General features: G+C 37.2%; 1 protein-coding gene across 3 annotated transcripts in view; it reads left to right on the top strand.

Moving 5' to 3' along the window:
• WASL (WASP like actin nucleation promoting factor) overlaps positions 1-18,831 on the top strand; it is an 82,544-nt gene extending 63,713 nt beyond the window's left edge. Inside the window, exons 10-11 of one of the 3 annotated variants that reach the window (XM_036246617.1) lie at positions 10,505-10,613; positions 16,216-18,831. In XM_036246617.1, the coding sequence (XP_036102510.1) occupies positions 10,505-10,613; positions 16,216-16,277 (171 nt within the window). In that variant the 3' untranslated portion in view covers positions 16,278-18,831. The remainder of the gene's footprint in view (positions 1-10,504; positions 10,614-16,215) is intronic. The other 2 variants (XM_036246619.1, XM_036246618.1) reach the window with 2 other exon arrangements.
• Positions 18,832-20,742: the final 1,911 nt, after the last annotated feature.

Genomic DNA, 20,742 nt, shown 5'->3' with positions numbered 1-20,742 from the left:
CCTTAAAACCCATTTTAATTACCTAGGTAAATTCAAATCACTAACTTCATGAAAATAAAACCATACTCTAAAGTTTCTTTTTGTAAATTTAGATGAGTAATGAATCAGACCCCACAGAAAATTGCAAGTTCTATTAGACTTATTGACATGATAGCAGGTAATGTTGAGTTCTCTGAATTGAATGAGGTGATCGTTTTATTTTCTAGAGCAGAAATTTGGCAAACATTTTTCTTTAAAGGATCAGACAGTAAGTATTTTAAGCTTGCTGGCCAATGTGGTCTCTGTACACACACACACACACACACACACACACACACACACACACGTAGTCTCTAAGTTCTGAGAGGTACATTTGGTCTTCAGGGCTTCAGACAGGCAATCGGTGGTAGATTTTTCTGTGCAGTAAGTGGAGGTGAATGAAGGAGATTTTAATTGAAATTTATTTTGGGCCCTGGCCAGTTTGGCTCAGCGGTTAGAGCGTCGGCCTGCGGTCTGGAGAGACCCGGGTTCGGTTCCCGCTAAGGGCGCGTGCTTCGGTTGCAGTTTGTCCCCGGCCCTGGTTGGTCGTGCGGGTGGCAGCCACTCGATGTGTCCCTTCATGTCGATGTTTCTCTCTCTCTCCCCCTTCCTCTCTCTTCCTCCCACTCTATCTGTACAAAAAATGGGAAAATATCCTCGGGTGAGGATAAAAAAAAAAAGAAATTTATTTTGGAATGTAGAAAACTATGGTAACTTTTCCAAAAGAAAATGATGGATAGGGAATACACTGATGGAGTGAAAACATTTAAACATTAGCATATCACAGATTTAAGAAACTTCTGATTTCTAAAATGTATCTGGTCTTTTGTTGACGTGTATTCAGGATGACACTTAAATCAGCCTGTGAGCAATCATCTCTGTTCCCTGGTCCATTTACTTCAGACTAAAGGTTCCTTAGGAGCAGGTGAAGAACTTTGAATAGTTGTTAATGGGGAGAGTTAGTGTCAAAATGATCACAGCCCAGGTGAATAGCAGGTTTTATTTAATAGGGTCATTTACTTTCCAGTTGTGCCTTGCAACCTGTGCTAATTCCTGTGTCACTCTCATTCCCATCTCCCACTCCTAACCTACTCTTTGTTTCTCTTTTCCATTTCCTCTCTTCCTTACAACCAACTTTTGGTTTTTTTCTTCTTACTTAGTGAAAATAAGGTGTTTATTTTTATATACAATTGTGTCCTCTTTCTTAATTTAAATAGTTGGTGAGTTATGTTTTCTAATTTCTCTCCCCGTCTCCTTTTTCCATCTCTAACCCCCACCCCCACCCCGCCTCACACACACCCAAAAAAAAAAAAGAAGAAAAAAAAAGCTGTAAATTATTCTCTAAATTTCTTTTTAGAGTGAAAAATTTTTTTTCTTATAAGTGTAGAAAAGTAGACGATTTTTATCCTAAATAATCACTTTTGTTTTGTTGGGTTTTTTTGCATTTGGAGTATCTTCTCTTTTTGTGTCTTTTTAAAAATTTTTATTTACTGATTTTTAGAGACAGGAAGGGAGGGAGGAAGAGAGAGAGAAACATCAATTTGTTGTTCCAGTTATTGATGTGTTCATTGGTTGCTTCTTGTATGTCCTCGACAAGAGATCAAACCCTTGGTGTACTGGGACAACCCTCTAACTAACAGCTACCTAGCAAGCAAGGGCAGGAGTATTTTCTTAAAGTGCATAATCAGTGAATTATTGGCATCTTATACATGTGAACTGAGTCCGTAATTTTACTTCATTAAAAAAAAATAACCAATCTGTGCTTAAAATTTTTCTGGCTGTGTTTCTTTCAGTATTTTATATAAATATCATAAATTTAGTCTGTGAAAATGACTAACATAAAACCACAGATTTAATTTAAAATGCTAGCAGGAAGTATATAAGTATTTACATACATTTTGAATTCTATGTTCTTAGTACCTCAGAGAGCATCATATCCAAGAAAGTGCTTTAGAAACCATATTTATGACAGTGTTGTCCTCCTGCACTGCTTTCCACTTTATATTATCAAATTGCTCAAAGGGAGTCAGAATGATTTTTCTGTTATACTTGTAGCACCTTGTTCTGCAAATCAAAGAAAAAGAAACTATTTATCTTTTTTTTTTAGGTGAATGTTTAACTTTTTAAAAATATATATATATTTTTATTATTAATATATTTTTGTTACAGATGTTTCTACCTTTTCCCCCATTGACACCCTCCTCCCGCTACATTGTTGTCTATGTCCAAGGTTACGTATATATACATGCATATAAGTTCTGTGGTTTATCTCTTCCCTCCCCCTCCTCTGAAGTTTGTCAGTCTGAACCTACTTCTATGTCTCTGGGTCCATTTTGTTCATCAATTTGTTTTGTTCATTATATTCCACAAATAAGTGAGATCATGTAATCTTTGTCTTTCTCTGATTGGCTTATTTCTCTTAGCATAACACTTTCCAGGTCCTTCCATGTCGTCTTAAAGGATAAGAGATCTTTCTTTCTTACAGCTGCATAGTATTCCACTGTGTATATGTACCACAGCTTTTTTATCCACTCTATGGTCATACCACCCTGAGCGCGCCCAATCTCGACTTTTATCTTTTTCATTTGTGGCACTTCTATAATAGAAATACTTAATATGCAGTCTTTAAAAAACGTAAATACTAATGAATGAGTCTATATCTTGTAGGGGACTAATTTGAATATTTTTTCTTTATTTTATTATTTTTTTTCATAATCATTTATCCCCACTTTATCCTTCATATTCTCTCCTACCTCCACCCATCCTCATTCTTCACTTACCACACTGTTGTTTGTGTCCATGAGTTCTTTCTATTTTTTTTTGCTTAATCCCTTCATCATCACAAACACCCCCACCAGAGCTGTCTACCTGCTCTCTATCTATGAATCCCTGATTTGCTTGTTAGTTAATTTTGTTCACTAGATTCCACATAGGAGTGAAATCATATTATGATACTTGCTTTCTCCAACTGGCTTATTTCACTTAGCATGTTTTCCAGTTATCCATGCTGTTTCAAAGGGTAACATTTTCTACTTTTTTATGGCAAGCAGTATTCCATTGTGTAAATGTACGATAGCTATTACCACTCACCTACTGATGGACACTTGGGCTGCTTCCAAATCTTGGCTATTGTAAATAACACTGCAATGAACATAGGGGTGCATATATTCTTTCGAATTAGTGTTTCGGGTTTCTTCAGATAAATTCCCAGAAGTGGATTGCTGGGTCATCAGGCAAGTCCATTTTTAATTTTTTGATGCAACTCCATACTACTTTCCCAGTGGCTGCACCAATCTGCATTCCCATCAGCAGTTTTCTCCACATCCTCACCAACACGTGGTTTGTTTGTTTATTAAGGGGAATAGCCATTCTGACAGGTGTAAGGTGATATCTCATTGTAATTTGCATTTCTCTGATGATTAGTGATATTGAGCATCTTTTCATTGGCCATATGTATGTCTTCCTTGGAGAAGTGCCTATTCAGGTCCTTTGCCTGTTTTTAGTTGAATTATTTGGTGTTGAGTTTTATAAGTTCTTTATACATTTTGGATATTAACTCCTTATCAGATGTATCAGCAAGTGTGTTCTCCCATTCAGTGGGTTATCTTTTCATTTTGCTGATGGTTTCCTTTGCTGTACACAAACTTTTAAATTAGATGTAGTCCCATTTATTCATTTTTTTCATTTGTTTTCCTTGCCTGAGGAGAGATATATCAGAAAAAAATATTGCTACCAAAAATGTCTGAGATTTTACTGCCTATGTTTTCTTCTAGAATTTTTACAGTTTTGAGTCTAACAGTTAAGTCTATAATCCATTTTGAGTTTATTCTTGTGTGTGGTGTAATAAGGTGGTCTATTTTCTCTCTCTCTCTCTCTCTTTTTTTTCACTTATCTATCCAATTTCCACAACACCATTTATTAAATAGACTATCTTCAATTCATTGTATGTTTTTCTTTTCTTCGTTCTCAAATATTAATTGACTATAAAAGAGTGGATTTATTTCAGGCTCTGTATTCTGTTCCATTGATCTGTATGTCTGTTTTTATGCCAATACCATGCAGTTTTGATTATTATGGCCTTGTAGTATAGTGTGATATTAGATAGTCTAATTCTTCCAACTTGGTTTTTTTTTTTCTCTCAAGATTGCTGTTGCTATTCGGGGTCTTTTGTGGTTTTGTATAAAACTCTGCAATATTTCTTCTAGTTTGTGAAATATGCCATTGGTATCTTGATAGAAATTGCTTTGAATATGTTGATTGCTTTGAGTAGTATGGACATTTTAATGATGTTAATTCTTCCTAACTATGAACATAGTATATTTTTCCATTTGTATCTTCTTTAGTTTTCTTCTTTGGTGTCTTAAAATTTTTCAAGTATAGGTCTTTTACATCCTTGGTTAAATTTATTCCTAGGTATTTAATTCTTTTGGAAGCAATTGTGAATGGGATTTTTTGTTATACTTTCTGATAGTTCATTATTGGTGTAAAAATGCAGCTGATCACCCAGCCAGTGTGATTCAGTGGTTGAGCATTGACCCATGCACCAAGAGGTCGCTGGTTCAATTCCCAGTTAGGACCCATGCCCAGGTTGTAGGCCAAATCCCCATTGGGAGCCATGCAGGAGGCGGCCAGTTGATGTTCTATCTCATTGATGTTTCTGTCTCTTTCTTCCTCTCCTTTTCTCTCTCTCTAAAACCAATAAAGAAAAAAAATTTTTTTAATGCAACTGATTTCTGGATATTTATTTTGTATCTATTGTTTACAGAATTCCTTTATCAGTTCTAGTAATTTTTGGGTGTATACTTTAAGGTTCTCTATATACAGTATCATATAATCTATAAATAATGACAGTTTTATATCTTCCTTTTTGATTTGGATGCCTTTTATTTCTTCTTCTTGTCTGATTGCTGTGGCTTGGACTTCCAGCACTATGTTGAATAAGAGTGGTGAAAATGGCCCTGGCCTGTTTGGCTCAACGGTTAGAGCATCGGCCTGTAGACCAGAGCGTCCTGGGTTCAGTTCCTGCTAAGGGCACGTACCTTGGTTGCAGTTTGTCCCCAGCCCCAGTTGGGAACCGGGGTCGTGTGGGTGGCAACCACTTGATGTGTCTCTCTCATATGGATGTTTCTCTTTCTTTCTCTCTCTCTCCCATTCTATCTGAAGATAAATGCAAAAATGTCCTCGGGTGAGGATTAATAAAAAAAAGAGTGGTGAAATGGACATCATGTCTTGTTCCTGATCTTAAGGGGAACACTTGTAGTTTTTGCCCATTGAGTATGATGTTGGCTGTGGATTGGTCATATTCGGCCTTTATTACATTTAGGTATATATGTTCCCTCCATACCCACTTTGCTGAGAGTTTTTATTATAAATGGGTGCTAGATTTTAGCAAAAACTCATTCTGCATCTATTGATATGATCATGTAGTTATTTTCTTTCATTTTGTTTATGTGGTGTGTCACTTTTTTTGATTGGTGTATATTGTACCAACATTGCATCCCCAGAATAAATTACATTTGATCTTGGTGTATGATCTTTTTAATGTATAGCTAGATTCAGTTTGCTAATATTTTGTTGAGGATTTTAGCTTCTGTGTTCAACAGGGATATTGGCTTATAATTTTCTTTCTTTATAGTGTCTTTATCTGGTTTTAGAATTAGGATAATGCCGACCTCATAAAATGAGCTTGGGAGTCTTCCCTCCTCTTTAATTGTTTGGAGTAGTTTGACAAGGATAGGTGTTAGTTCTTCTCTGAATGTTTTGTAAAATTCACCTGTGGAAGCCCTTCTGTCCAAAGCTTTTGTTTATTGGGACTTTTTTATTATTGCTTCAATTTCACTAGTTGTAATCTGTCTATTCAGATTCTCTGAGTCTTCCTGATTTAGTTTTGGAAAATTGTATATTTCTAGAAATTTATCCATTTTGTCCTGATTGTCTAATGTGTTGGCATATGGTTGCTCATAATATTTTACTACAATCCTTTGTATTTCTTTGGTGTTGGTTGTTTCTTCTCCTCTTTAATTTCTGATTTCTAGTTTCATAGCATTATGATCAGAGATGATGCTTGGCATCATTTCAGTCTTCTTAAATTTATTGAGACTTGTTTTGTGTCCTAGCATGTGATTTATCCTAGAAAATTTTCCATGCGCACTTGAAAAGAATATATATTCTGTCGCTTTGGGGTAAAGTGCTCTGAAGATAGCAACAAATTCATTTGATCTAGTGTGTCACTTAAGGCCGCCATCTCCTTGTTTATTTTCTGTCTGGAAGGTCTATCCATTGATGTCAATGGAGTGTTAAAATTTCCTACCATGACTGTATTACTGCCTGTCTCTCTCTTTATGTCCATCAAGATTTTCTGTACGTATTTAGGTGCTCCTTTGTTGGGTGCATAAATGTTTACAAAGGTTATATCCTCTTGTTGGATTACTCCCTGTATCATTATGTAATGTCTCTTCTTTGTCTCTTACCATAGCCTTGGCTTTAAAGTATTTTTTGTCAGATATAAGTATTACTACCTCAGCTTTTTTTTTTCTTTCCATTTTTTAGCTATATTCTTCTGTTTGCTTGTTTGTTTCTCCTCTTCTACCCCTCCCCCACTTTTAACAATTCTTATAATACTGATTTGGTGGTAACAGACTCCATTAGCTCTTTCTTGTCTGGGAAACTCTTTATTTCTCCTTCCTTTTTAAATGATAGCCTTGCTGGGTAAAGTAGCCTTGGTTGTAGGGGCTTTTCATCATTTGAATATTTCATGCCAGTCCCTTCTGACTTGAAATGTTTCTGTTGAGAAATCAGCTGACAATTTTATTGGAGCTCCCTTGTATGTAACTAATTGCCTTTCTCATGCAGCTTTTAAGATTCTCTCTGTATGTTTAACCTTTGCCTTTTTTATTATAATCTGTCTTGGTGTAGGCCTTTTTGGGTCTGTCTTGTTTGAGACTCTGTGTGCTTCTTGGACTTGTGTGCCTTTTTCCTTCACAGGTTAGGGAAGTTTTAGTCATTATTTCTTCAAATAGGTTCTTGTTTCTTGCTCTTTTCTCCTTCTGATACCCCTATGATGCAAATGTTGTTACAATTCATGTTGTCCCAAAGGTCCCTTAAACTGTCCTTTTTTTAAGTTTTTTTGTTGTTGTTGTTCTTGCTCTGATTGGGTCTTTTTTCTGCCTTGTCTTCCAAATCACTGATTTGATCCTCTGCTTCATCCTACCTACTTTTGATTCCTTCCAGTGTATTCTTTATTTCAGATATTACAGTCTTCATTTCTAACTGGTCCTTTTATGTTTTCTATGTCTTCTTTTCATGCTGTTGAGCATCGTTATAATCATTGCTTTGAACTCTATATCTGATAAATTGCATTCCTCCAATTCATTTAGCTCTTCTTCTGGAGAATTCTCTTATTATTTCATTTTGGGCCTGTTTTTTTTGTTTCCTCATTTTGGCTGCCTCTTTGTGTTTGTTTCTACGTATTAGATAGATATGCTATGCTTCCCCGTCTTGGTATGGTAGCCTGTGGGACCCAGTAGCGCAGTCTCCCTGATCACCTGAGCTGGGTGCTTCAGGAATGTCCCTTGTGTGCGTTATGTGGGCCTTCCTGTTATAATTGAGTCTTGATTGCTATTGTGGGATTGACCCTTAATTGTTCATGTGTGGGATTGACCCTCAGGCTGGCTGACTGTGCGGCTCAACCACCAACACAGTATGCAAGGTGCTGTGCAGGTGCTGATCACACGAAGCAGAATTCACCTTGGCAGGGTTTGGTGCTGTTGAAGAACTGCCTGTGAATATGCTTATGAAGCTTATTGGATCCTATTCTGTTATTTTCTGAACCTGGCCACTGGGTGTATGGGTTCTGGGCTTCTCCAGAGAGACTCCAATGCAGGCCTATGTCAAATGCTGCCTTTGACTGGCCCTGGGCAACCTTTTTTGAGCTATCAACGATCCACCACTTGTGACTCCCTCTGCTGAACCTGGGTGCATGCAGAATGGACTGAGCTGCAAGCTAAGGCTGGCTTTTGCCAGCACTGGGCCTGGGGGCAGGTCAGCAAAAGATCCACGCCTGCCCGCAGACTGCCTGATAAGCTTAGTTGCTTAAAGAGCCTCCAGCTATACTCTAAGCATGATGTAAGCGCCACAGGGTTGGGTGAGAGGCATTCCAGTGGCTTAGACTAGTGCTTCTCCCTAGGCTGATGCTGCATGGAGGGGAATGCTCTGCCTGAGAAAAGGTGTGGGGGAATAACTCAACACAGGGATCCTGGTAGCTAACCCTTCAGCTCTCTCCCCAGAGCCACCATCCCCAGACTGTCCTCCCAGGACTCTAGTTTGTTCTGTCCTCCCTCTGTCCAAGCCCAGGATGAGTGGCTGCACATGAAAATACTGTGTTTCGGCCTTTTAAAAGGGTGCTTGCATTTTTAAGCTCTCTCTCACAGGTAGATATTCACCACCGTTGCTTTTCACCACCGGATGTTATATGGGCGCCTTTCCCAGTTCTGGTGGTCTAGTGTGGGGAGCCCAGCTTGGGGTTTAGACCCCAGACTTCTCAGAGGGAACCCCCCCTACAGCCGAGATATCTCTCTGGAACTTCAGCTGCTGCCAATGGGAACCCAGCTAGCCCTCTCATGCCTCTTCACTTCCTACCAATCTCCACGTGGCTTCTTTTGTAAGTCCATGCTTATAAGGCTTCTTTCCAGCTAGTCTCCAGTTGATTATGCAGGATGGTTTTTTTATAGTTTAGTTTTAATTCCAGTTTGGTACTGGGAGGAGGTTAGTGTAGCTTCTACCTACTCTGCCATCATCTTGGATCTCCTAATGCGAATATTTTTAAAAGTAGAAGATCTTGAAGTCCAGAAAGACAGTGAGAACCTGTTAACCGAGCGATACCCGGGTTCAGTTCTCGCTAAGGGCAGGTACCTTGGTTGTAGTTTGTCCCCGGCCCTGGTTGGGTCAGGGCTGTGCGGAAGGCAGCCACTCAATGTGTCCCTTTCATGTCGATATTTCTCTTTCTCTCTCTTTCTCTCTCTTCCTCTCTCTCTCTCTCTCCCCCCTTCCCTCCCTCTGTCTCTCCCTCCCTCCCTTCCTCCCCCTCTCCCTCCCACTCTATCTGAACAAAAATTAGAAAAATCTCTCCCTCTCTCTCCCTCCCACTCTATTTGAACAAAAAATAGAAAAATGTCCCCAGGTAAGGATTAAAAAAAAACAACAAAATGCAAAATGTATTTTAATAATATCATTTTTCTTTGGGAATGATTTAGAATCTTAAATTATATATATCTACTTATATTAAAACTTGCAGAGGAGGGGGTCCATGGAAGGGTGGGGAGGACACCTGTAATACTTTCAACAATAAAAAACTTGCATAATTGTTTAGTATAGCTGTGCTGTTTCATTTTTACTTGTACCAATATTAATGTCTTTACATGCATAATCATGCAAAATGAACAACATGAATATTTGTATAAAAAACTGCTCATTTTTGTCAGTGTACTTGAGCAGTACTTTCTAAATTGTATTTTTCCCTGAATCTCTTCAGACTTCTGTGTCTTGTCCTTTTTAATATGAGTGTTGGAATTAAGGATAATTTTGTGAAGAATTTAGATTTTCAAAGAGAGTCTGTGATGTTGATTTTTTCCATCCCGCAAATATACTTTGTAGCAGAGAGAAGTACTTTAGTTAGGGGTAGTAGTTGCCTTGTGAGATAGGTACCTTTTGAAAGTTACCTAACTCATCATCTTTTTCAAAAAAAATTTTTTTTTTATTGATTTTAGAGAGAGAGAGAGAAATCAATGAGAGAGAACATCAACTGGCTGCCTTCTGCATGCCCGCAACTGGGGATTTGGCTCACAGCCTGGGCATGTGCCCTAACCAGGAATTGAACCAGTGACCTCTTGGTGCATGGGTTGACGCTAAACCACTGAGCCACACCAGGAGGGCCAACTCATCTTCTTAAAGAGAAATTATGTGCTATGAGAAGGAGGTTTATTAGTTATTTACTAATAAGAAATTGGTAGTAGAGCTGAGTTTTTGTAGGAAGACGTAAGTCTCTTCATCTTCAGTTGCTCTTAGTTATCTTAAGTGTTCTTGTTGCCTAACAACTCTCAGAATCTAAGTATTTACCTTAATTTGTAAAATGATGTCTCATTTTAGTTTCTTCAGCCAAGACTTTGTATGCTGGAATGAACAGAAATAACCCAGCTGCAAGGGCAAGTGTTTTTCAAGACAGGGTTTGGTTGTTGTTCTGAATTTGGAAATATATTGATGGCTTATACATTAAGAAGGAGCAGAAATTTGTCTTTAGTAAATCTTTTAAGGTAGTAGCTTATTTCTTCTTAATTTAGTTAATCCTGTCCAGGGCTTGCTTGGTATTTTTGTTTGTTTTGTTTTGTTTTTCCTTTAAAATATGAACTGATTCTAAGGAAGTAAGACTTTCTGGAGACAAAATTTTTTACAGAGGATTTATTATTGAAGTTTGCTAACTTTCTTTTCCAAGGTATCTGATGGCCAGGAGTCTACACCTCCTACACCTGCAGCCACTTCAGGAATTGTGGGGGCATTAATGGAAGTGATGCAGAAAAGGAGCAAAGCCATTCATTCTTCAGGTACATTTGCATGTGTACATGTATACTTAATAAATTTGAATGACTGAGTTCTATTTTTGTTTGTTTGTTTGGTTTGTAACTCAGTCTTTGCTAGCTTTTCCCTGCTATTGAATAACTTACTGTTATGGATTCCAGAGCATATTTTTAAAAATTCTAAACCACTGTGACTAGTCTATCTACAGCTTGATGGATGTCAGGACACTAGAGCCATAACTATAATTCGGAAGAACAACTTTGGAAAAATGGCAGTTTTGTTTTCCTGTACTGGGCATTACTGACAGAATGCCTGGCAAATAGCCTCTAAACAGGCTTGAGATTCCTGGATCTCATTCTTAACATTCCTGTGACATAGAAAATTTAGGAGGTTTTCCTGATTTGTGAGAGTGTAGGCTAAGAAATTAGATAATTTATACAGTTTATAGAGTCTACTAAAGAATCCTATTTTTTCCTCTCTCTCTCTTTTTTGTCATTTCCTAAAAAGGTTCATGTAAATAAACTACTACCTATCCTGAAGTTATTATTTTTTTTTATCCTCACTTGACATTTTTCATTTTTTGTTCAGATAGAGTGAGGAAGAGAGAGAATCATCGATGTGAAAGGAACACATCGAGTGGCTGCCTCCCACATGACCCAACCAGGGCAGGGGACAAACTGCATCTGAGGTACGTGCCCTTAGCGGGAACCAAACCCGAGTCTGTCTGGACCTCAGGCCAACACTCTAACCACTGAGCCAAAATAGCCAGGGCCTGAAGTTATTATTAAGCATAATTGCTTTTTAAAAAGAGGAAGAATATGGGTTTTGCTGATACAGGAGTTGAAATTAACTCCTCCAGCATGATGTACTAGAATCCGATCTTTGTTCTTATTACCATTTGCTCTCAATGGACTTCAATTTTTTTGTTACATTGAGAGAATTGATAAATCCTATGACTGATGTGAAGATTAAATAAAACAATAAGATCCTTGCCCTGGCCGGTTTGACTCAGATGTTAGAGCATCAGCCTGTGGACCAGAGTCCTGGGTTCGGTTCCTGCTAAGGGCATGTACCTTGGTTGCAGTTTGTCCCCAGCCCCGATTGGTGTCATGTGGGTGGCAGCCATTCAGTGTGTCTCTTTCACGGCGATGTTTCTCTCTTTTCTGCCCTTTCTCCCTCCTGCTCTATCTGAAGGTAAATGCAAAAAATGTCCTCAGGTGAGGATAAAAAACAACAACAAGATCCTGAGCAACATTTGCTTTCCTTAAATCAGCATATTTATTTCCATAATGTGTTACAAAGATAGGCTAATTTAGTCCAAAAATATTCATTGTGGAATAATTATAAAAAACAAAAATTCATGTCTTCATGAAGCATGCATTCTAGTGAGAGAAAGACAATAAGCAAAATAAGTTAGAAAAATATATAGCATGTTAAGTAATGGTGTATATATACATATACTAAGGGGAAGAAGGAGATACAGGGAGTTACTGGCTTTGGGAGGAAGTTCATTTTGAAATGGGGTGATGAGGCCTAGCTGAGGTGACAATTGAGAAAATACCAGAAGGGGTTCAGGGAGCAAACCATGTAGAAAACTGACAAAGTGTGCTCAGGTGTCAGGTGACAGTAACAGCAAGTAAAAAGTCCCTGAGGTTTAGAAACAGCAAAGAAGTCAGTATGACTAGGGCAGGGGAGAGAGGGAAAGAGTACTAAGGAATGGAAAATGATAGATAGTAGGGGCCAGTGGTAAGGCTTTGGAGGCCATGAATGATGGGAAGCCACCAGAAGGTTCTTAACAGAGGAGTGGCAATGACCCAAGCAAGAGATGATGGAGGTTTGAATCAGGTTGCTAGCACTGTGAGAAGTGGTTGGACCCTAGTTATATTTTAAATGTGGAGATCAGTGAGTGTGCTGATGGATTGGAAGTGAGGTCTGAAAAAAATTCCAAGATTTTTGACCTGAGCAATTAAAAGGGTGGAATTTTCATTAACAGAGTGGACAAAGATTTAGGAGGAGCAGAAGGTTTGAGAGAAAAGATTAGGAGTTTAGTTTTATACATACTAAATTTGAGATACTGTTTAAAAATGCAAATATTACTATCAGTAGGCTTTTGATTATCTGTCTGGGATTCAGGGGAGAGTTCTGGACTGTTGAAACAAATTTGCATGTCATTAAGATATAGAACGTATTTGAAGTTAGGAATTGGATGAGACCAAAGAAGTAGATGTAAATAGAAATGGTCTATAAGGTCAGGGGCTGGAGAATGTGGTATATTAGAAGCCAGATGAAGAAATGTTTGGCCCTATCTGGTGTGGTACAGTTGGTTGGAGCATCATCCCATGGTGGGTTCAATTCCTGGTCAGGGCACATACCCAGGTTGCAGGTTCCATCCCCAGTTGGGTGCATACGCAAGGCAACTGATAGCTGTTTTCATCTCACATTGATGTTATCTCTTGTCTCCTCCCTCCCTTCCTCTCGCTCTAAAAAAAAATAAAAAGAAAGGAAATTTTGAAGGAGGATAGGGTAATCATCTGCGTCAAATGTGTCTGATAGGTTAAGAAAACTTAAAGAACTGAGCTCTAGCTTTAGTAGCAGTAGGTCATTGGTGACCTGGAAGGAGCAGAGTTAGTGGATTCAAGAAAGAATAGGAGGGTAGAAAGGGAGACTGGGTTTGGGGACTGCCTACTTGGTTTCTTTTATGGCTTAGTGTCCATGAGGTGCCTGCCTGTCACTGTAATCAGTAACTTAACAGTTGGTTGTATTTTTACAGCCTTTCCTTTAAAGATAATGACTAAAGAGGCCTTCGTTTTCCTAGACTTGTTTACTTCTCTGAGTGTTAATTTAGAAAACCTTCATCTGCTAGTTTACATACTTCTAATCAACAGATGACCAAATTTTTCTCTGGAAAAACATGACATTCTGACCTTGTTTGGTGCCATAAAATTAGCTGAACTGTTCTTTCAAGACACAGCAATTGAAGTGACATTACTATAAAAATACAATTACTTAAATTGATATTTATTGGTATAATGTTTTCTCTATCTTTACCACCTGGTTCGGTGTTAGATAATAACCAGCAATAATTTGAACATCTGTAGTAAGTCTCAGTTTATCCACTTGTGTATTCACACCACTGAGCTTAAGGGTTCTGCTAAAAATTACCCTATAGTAAGTTTTTTTTAAGATACAAATAACCATTATATAATAGCTGTGCTGATATAATGAATATATAACAATTTTTACTTATTTTTGGAACCATCTCTTATAGTTATTGTTCCTGATGATGGAATGAATAGCTACTTCTTCCTCCTTACTATGGATGCTGATAAATGCCTGTATTTGTTACTCTGTAAATGCATTCATAGTTGGGTGTACTTGATGCCTTTCTCCAGGTGAATTCTGTGAAGCATGTCTGGCGAAAGCTTTTGGGAGCAAATTTTTTCTCTTATTAGTAATGTAAACACAGAGGTTAACTAACAGAAAGTAGATTGAACTCTTTTCCAAATACTGTAACAATTTAGAGCTGATCTCAGTCTTAGTTATTTAAATTATTACTATTATTGTTGTTGTAAAAATAAAAACTTAGTTTGGGGCCCAGGAAAGATATCTTGACTCTTGTTTGGCTTCTGTTAATTTCCAAGCTCTAATACTAGAGCTCAAGTTCTTTTTTCTTTTTTTTTTCCATTATCCTCACCCAAGGACATTTTTCCATCTTTTGTTCAGGTAGAGTGGGAGGGAGAGAGAGGAACAGAGAGAAAGAGAAACATCGATGTGAAAGGGACACATCGAGTGGCTGCCACCCGCACAACTAACCAGGGCTGGGGACAAACTACAACCGAAGTACGTGCCCTTAGCGGTAACCGAACCCGGGTCTCTCTGGACCGCAGGCTGATGCTCTAACTGCTGAGCCAAACCGGCCAGAGCAAGTTCTTTTTTTGTAGAAGCCTTCAATAGACTTTATAGGCAAAAAGGTTCTTCTGACTTCTGTAGCCCTAGCTCACTTATGTCACATACTCAGTTCCTGTTGGTACTTTACCTAAAGCATTATCACGTGCAATTGCTCAGCCACTATCTCACAAACTTGGCCTTTGTGGGTTTTATGAGGTATATAGTTTTTAAAAGGTCAGTAGTTATGGAAAGTTGGTATATAATATAGAAGATTACTCAGAATTTTATGACATCTTAATATTCATTCATTCAACAAGAATTTATTGATCAGCTTCTGTGAAGCACTGTTCTGATACTAAGAATTCAGTGCTAAACAAGACAGGTAAGTCATTGCTGTTTTGGAGCTTATATTCCAGTGTGAAGACAAGTATGTAAACAAAATATAAGAATTTTAGATAATGTTACATGTCAGGAAGAAAATAAAATGGGAGAGTTACTGATTATGGCAGAGGGTTATACTTGACATAGGAAAGGACAGGAAAGGCCTCTCTGAGGAAGTGGTTTTTGAGTGAATCTAAATGATGAAAAGACTCAGCCAGACAGAGGAATAGCTTCTGCAAAAGCTCTAAAACAAGAATAAACTTGGCATGTTTAATGGACAGAAAGAAGGTGATGGCATCAGTGAATTGTAAGAGATGGCCTAAGAAAAAAAATTGGGGGGGCAGAGAGGAGACAATAACTGGGAAAATTATGTGGGGTCTTGTAGAGTGAGGTAACATGAGATTTTATTCAAATAACAGTCGCCAGCCACTTCTATCAATAAATATGATATTTTTAAAACTTAGAATTTAAATATTCCTCCTTAAAGGCAAATGGGCTATCAAGTTGCCATTTCCAAGCAAGATAGGATGGAGGTGTGAGAGCACTCGTGGAAGTGGTGGAGAAGAGGAACAGACTTGATGGATTGAATGGGGTTGGGGGTGAAAACAGGAATCAATAGTAGTATCTAGATTTGAGGCCTAAACCCCGAGAGACTGGTAATCATCAGTGGGTAGACTAGGATGGTGGAGGAAAAGCAGGTTGGAGAATGAGATAAAACTGAGAACTTTTGAATTTGAGAATCCATGTAAGAATACAAGACAGCAGTTAGATTTGCAGTATGTGAATCTAAAATCAGAGAGGCAAACCTAAATGTGACTTTACACATGAAGAAATGCACAGGTAGCCCTGGCTGGTTTGGCTCAGCAGTTGGTTAGAGCGTCAGCCTGCAGACTGTGGCATCACAGGTTTTATTCCCAGTCAAGGGCACACACATACCTGGGTTGCAGGTTCGATCCCTGGCCCAGCTCGGGGGTCATTCAGGAGGCAACCAATCGATGTCTCTCTCACATGATGTTTCTCTCTCTCTCTCTCCCTTTCTCCTTTCCACTGTGTCTAAAAGAATTAATGGATCCTCAGGTGATGATTAACCGAAAAAAAAAAACACAGGTTGAAATTTGTAACATAAATATTAAGAGACCAGAACCCAAGTCTTCTGACTCCTGTTTTCATCTTTAACTCACCACCACACTCTAGATGCATTTTATTAGATTCATTTTAAACTATCTTAGTAACTAGATTCTTCTAGGTATCAAATGGTTTGTGTTTCAGAAGTTGAACAATTGGAGAAATCACCCAAGAATTAAGTAATATTTTATTTATACATAGTTTTAATTGTTGATCTTGATGATTTTCTTCTAGATGAAGATGAGGATGAAGACGACGAAGAAGATTTTGAAGACGATGATGAGTGGGAAGACTGAGCTATATATTATATATATATATTTTTAAGGTGAAATACTAAACACTACTTTCTGTCTATGGATTCTGTAAAATTATCATGTAAATGTTCTACCAATTTGCTGTATATTTTTGTTGCCTTTTTTGCTTTTTTTTATTAATCTGTGCAATACCTCATTTAATCTGTAAAGGTTTGTCATAATCCTCTACAAAGCTACTCCCTGTCATTGTGTGCAAGTTTACACCAGGATGCTCACTTAATTTGTGAATATTTTTCATTCCATCAACAAGGGAGTTTAAATATTATATGTGAGACTGACAAAAACCTTAATGTAATTTAGTTATAATGCCAGAAGGAAAACACTATTTTCATACCCTACTTTTTCTGTACCTAAATTTTCTTATTAAAATCTAGTATAGCACTACATTCTTCTTAAGTGAAGCAAACCTTAGTTTATTTAGCCCCTTTATTTTGAACACAATGCTACATGAATGTTGAAGCTGATACATTGCACAGTTCTCTAGATATCACTACACTGATTCAGTTTCTCAAATTTTAGCAATATGCTCTACATAAAATCACTACAGAGATGCTAGTTGGAGAAATCAGTAACACACCTCTTATAGCAATAGTGCCTGTTACTGTATAGCAGTGGCATTTGGAGGCTGCTATCATAAGGAGCCCTTACATACCTGTACTTGTCTGAAGTTATTTTTATGCTATAGCAAATGTGGCAGGCTCTTTTGGCAAAAATTTTAAAAATAGTTTTGGTGTTATTCTGAAACAAATGTTATTTAAATTATTGGAGTTTGGGGGATCTTGGGGATAATTTTCATATAAACTGAAGGCAACTATATTATGGTTACTTCAATATTTGGTTAAGTATACTATAAAAATTAGAACATTATAAAAATGATAAGAGTTAACAATATTTATTTTGCCGTTTATATGGATTGAGGTATTCAAAATAGCAACCATAAGAATCTAATCTAATATTGAACCTATTATGCTATTTAATTTTTATAATTTCTCAAGATTTTTGTCAAATGTCAGGTGAAAGGTTACATTTTTCTTATAAGATTGGTTTTCCCAATGTCAAATTTCTTGGAAAACATAATTCAATGATAGATTTTTTAAAAATAAAATAAAACTTTGCAACCTGCACATTTGTTATGTATACTAAATGATATGTTAAAATTAGGGTTTTCTTGCCTCTCTACAATACACTAATCTGCCTAAAGGTGGTTTTCATATTTATAACACTAATTATCATACCTACTTAAATTTTAGATAGAAAAATTATCTGATTTAAATACAGCCATTTTTTTCTCACATTGAGTCATATGCAGAATGTAGTTCCAAATGTATTTCATTACTGTAGTCACAGTATCCAGCTAAAAATTAAGCTGTCTAGAATTGTACCAACCAAAATCTAGTATTGGCATGATCTTGACAGGCTGGACCTGCAAGATGTGGCTTGAATTTTAATCAGTCATTACATAACCTCTAGTGATCGTGCATCTAGTTATCATAAGAAATAATTTAAAAGGTTTTGTTGCTGAAAGCAGTTAAGTGGTGCAGTAAAACAGTTAAGTTATTCAAAGAGTGTTACCTTCCTTGCAAGAGTAATTTAAGCACATGGGAGATTCTAGACTTTTTGTTCTTGCAGAAACAGTGCCCTCTGCTGCTCAAAACCTTTTTCTGCTTACTATAATTTTTGTGTGTGTGTGTGTGTGGCTTTTGAGCTCAGTTGAATCTGGTGCAGATGAGGCCGGACAACTACTAACCAATAAAATTAGGAATTTGTGCAAATGGTAAATAGAACATGATACTTATTCTAAGTAACATTAAACATTTACCATTTTTTTCTTTCCAACATTGTGGGGGAAAAAAAACATTTTGAATATCCTAGAGACATTTTGAATGTCTTTAAGGTAATGCCAATTTAAGATCTCTAACTTTGGCCAAGGAATTCAGGGTTTTCTAGCTAACTTTGGTATAACTATTAGGAGCTGCTCTGAGCAGAGGCTATCAATTCTTTGAATTGGAAACACAGTTTTAAACATGTAAGATGGGTAAAAAATTTGCCAAAGGTATTTGAGTTTATTCTTCCTTTCTAAAGAAAAAGAAGACTTTTTGTTGTTTTTGTTGCACAAAGTCTAAGTTACTATTGGTTGAAACACAGCAGCAGTGGAGTTCAGTCCGGGCATGAAGACTGAATCTATTTTAGATGTCAAGGTTGCATGTTTCAGTCCTCCACCACCTTGCACTCTGTGGGCAGCAGTATACCTGTGCATTGTCTGGAAGCCTCCTATATATACTCCAGCTAATGATTGTCTGACAGCCTTCACATTTAACAAACTAGCATGAGGCTTTTTAAATCTAAATGCTACGTGATAGACAATTTCAGCTAGCCACATATTGTATGTATGAGATTCATAAAGACTTTCAATCATTTCCATTTATCAACTGAAATTTTATTTAGTATGTGAATTTTTTTGAAATGTATAGTGAATAGGATGTTGCACTGGCGGCAATTCATCATGGAGCATAATAAAATTAATTTGACCCAAATATATAAAATACTGTGTTTTTATTTATTGTTAAGAGATTAAAATGGGGAAAAGCTTGTAAGTGTATAGTATAGTAAAGGGTACACAGCAGTAAACAATAATGGTTGAAGTTTTCAGCAGACTGCATGCCCCGAGAGTTAGTGTGCCATTAAGTAAACAGGGAGAGCAAAAGAATGTTACACCCTGTTCTTCTGGGCAGTGACAGCTGCTCAGCAGCTCCCAGGAAAGCTGCTGCTGTGGTTTACGGAGCATTCATGTGGCAAGGTCAAACTGAAAGAGACTTTCACATAGTGAAAATGTTGACGTTTCTACATCAGAATATTGGAGTTTACTGATAGTTTTAGTAAAAGCCAAATATGGCAGTTCATGTGGAATTTAAATAGCTCTTAATAAAATAAATGATATTAAAGTTGGTTGCTTGCTTTAAACAGGAAGCGCAGTTTTTGATAAATAGAATTTTTTGTTCTGCTCCTGGCACAAGTGGGTGTCTGAAGATTAAGTTATGGAATCCAGTGTGTAGGATGCTACAAAATGCATTCTAAGAGCTTTAGCCAAATTTAACAAGGATTTCAAGAATAAGTTCTATTAAAAAGTTGTTCGTGTCATACAAATGTGAACACTTAAGAATGTATTAACCAAACTTGACCAAAAAGTTTTGAAGAGAAAACTTGTCATGTATTCATCTAATCAACAGAGAAATTCTTGAAATAACTTACTCTCTTTTTAGAAATGAAGTTCTTAAAGGACAACTATGGAGATAAGGCCTATTCATAGTACAATAAAATACTTCATGGAAAAGGGGAGGAATTTTACTTTGCATGCTAATTTTATTGACATTGTCACCTCTATCCAAATCATAGCATTCTCTTGTAATATCTTGGTCTTTTATTCATGGATTTCTTTAAACTTTGCTTCTTATGAAGCTACTGGGAAAACATGTAATAATTTGGCTATTATGAATATGATGGGGAACATACTTTGTAGCTAATGGTAAGTCTGCCTTTACTTTTGTATGTGGTATATGGTAGCCTCCATTTTGCCATGAGGGAGGCCAATGGCTTTAGAGCAAAAGGTCTAAATCAGCCATATTTTTCAAAATTCACATCAGCGGTCATACTAACTATTGATACAGTATTTAATTTCACAGAAGTCCATTGTAAATGTAAGCTGGTCATGTGAACCACCCTTAAGATAAACACATCAAGCTCTAACCAGTTTAGCTCAGCAGTTACAGTGTCGGCCCTCAGGCCAAAGGGGGCTTAGGTTCAATTCCCAGTCAAGAGCATGTACCAGTTACCCCTGGCCCCAAGCGGGAGACAACCATTCGATGTGTCTCTCACATGGACGTTTCTCTCCTTCCCTCCCTTCTGCTCTATCTAAAAATCGATGGAAAAATATCTCAGGTGAGGATTAACAACAACAAAGAAAGATTGACATATCAAGACATGAATAGCACACAGTTATTTTGAGTAAAATATAACAGTACCTTATCAGTGGCTTTTAGTTTAGTTAGACACTTTCCTATTGGTGAATTTCTAGTAAATTTGAAATTTCCCCTTAATTCTTAAATAATCACAAAATGTTCTTATATTTGGTAAGGATATTTTTAAAATATCCTATTTTAAAATATTCCTATTTAAGAGTAAATCCAGTTTTTACAGTATCAAATTGCATTATGGAACATGATACTATAAGTGTCATATTGACATAATTTTCCGTCTTGAATTGGTTGACATCTTTTTTTCAATTTTGTTACAGATGTTTCTTTTTTTCTTCCCCATTGACACCCTCCTCATCCCCCCACCCTGTCCACAGCTTTGTTGTCCGTGTCCATCGATTATGCGTACATGCATATAAGTTCTGTGGTTTATCTCTTCCCTCTCCCCACCTCTTCTGAGAGTTGTCATTCTGTAC

Source organism: Molossus molossus, unplaced genomic scaffold, assembly GCF_014108415.1.
Source record: "Molossus molossus isolate mMolMol1 unplaced genomic scaffold, mMolMol1.p scaffold_m16_p_7, whole genome shotgun sequence".
Classification (NCBI taxonomy): Eukaryota; Metazoa; Chordata; class Mammalia; order Chiroptera; family Molossidae; genus Molossus; species Molossus molossus.
This window is presented reverse-complemented; position numbering and strand designations above follow the sequence as displayed.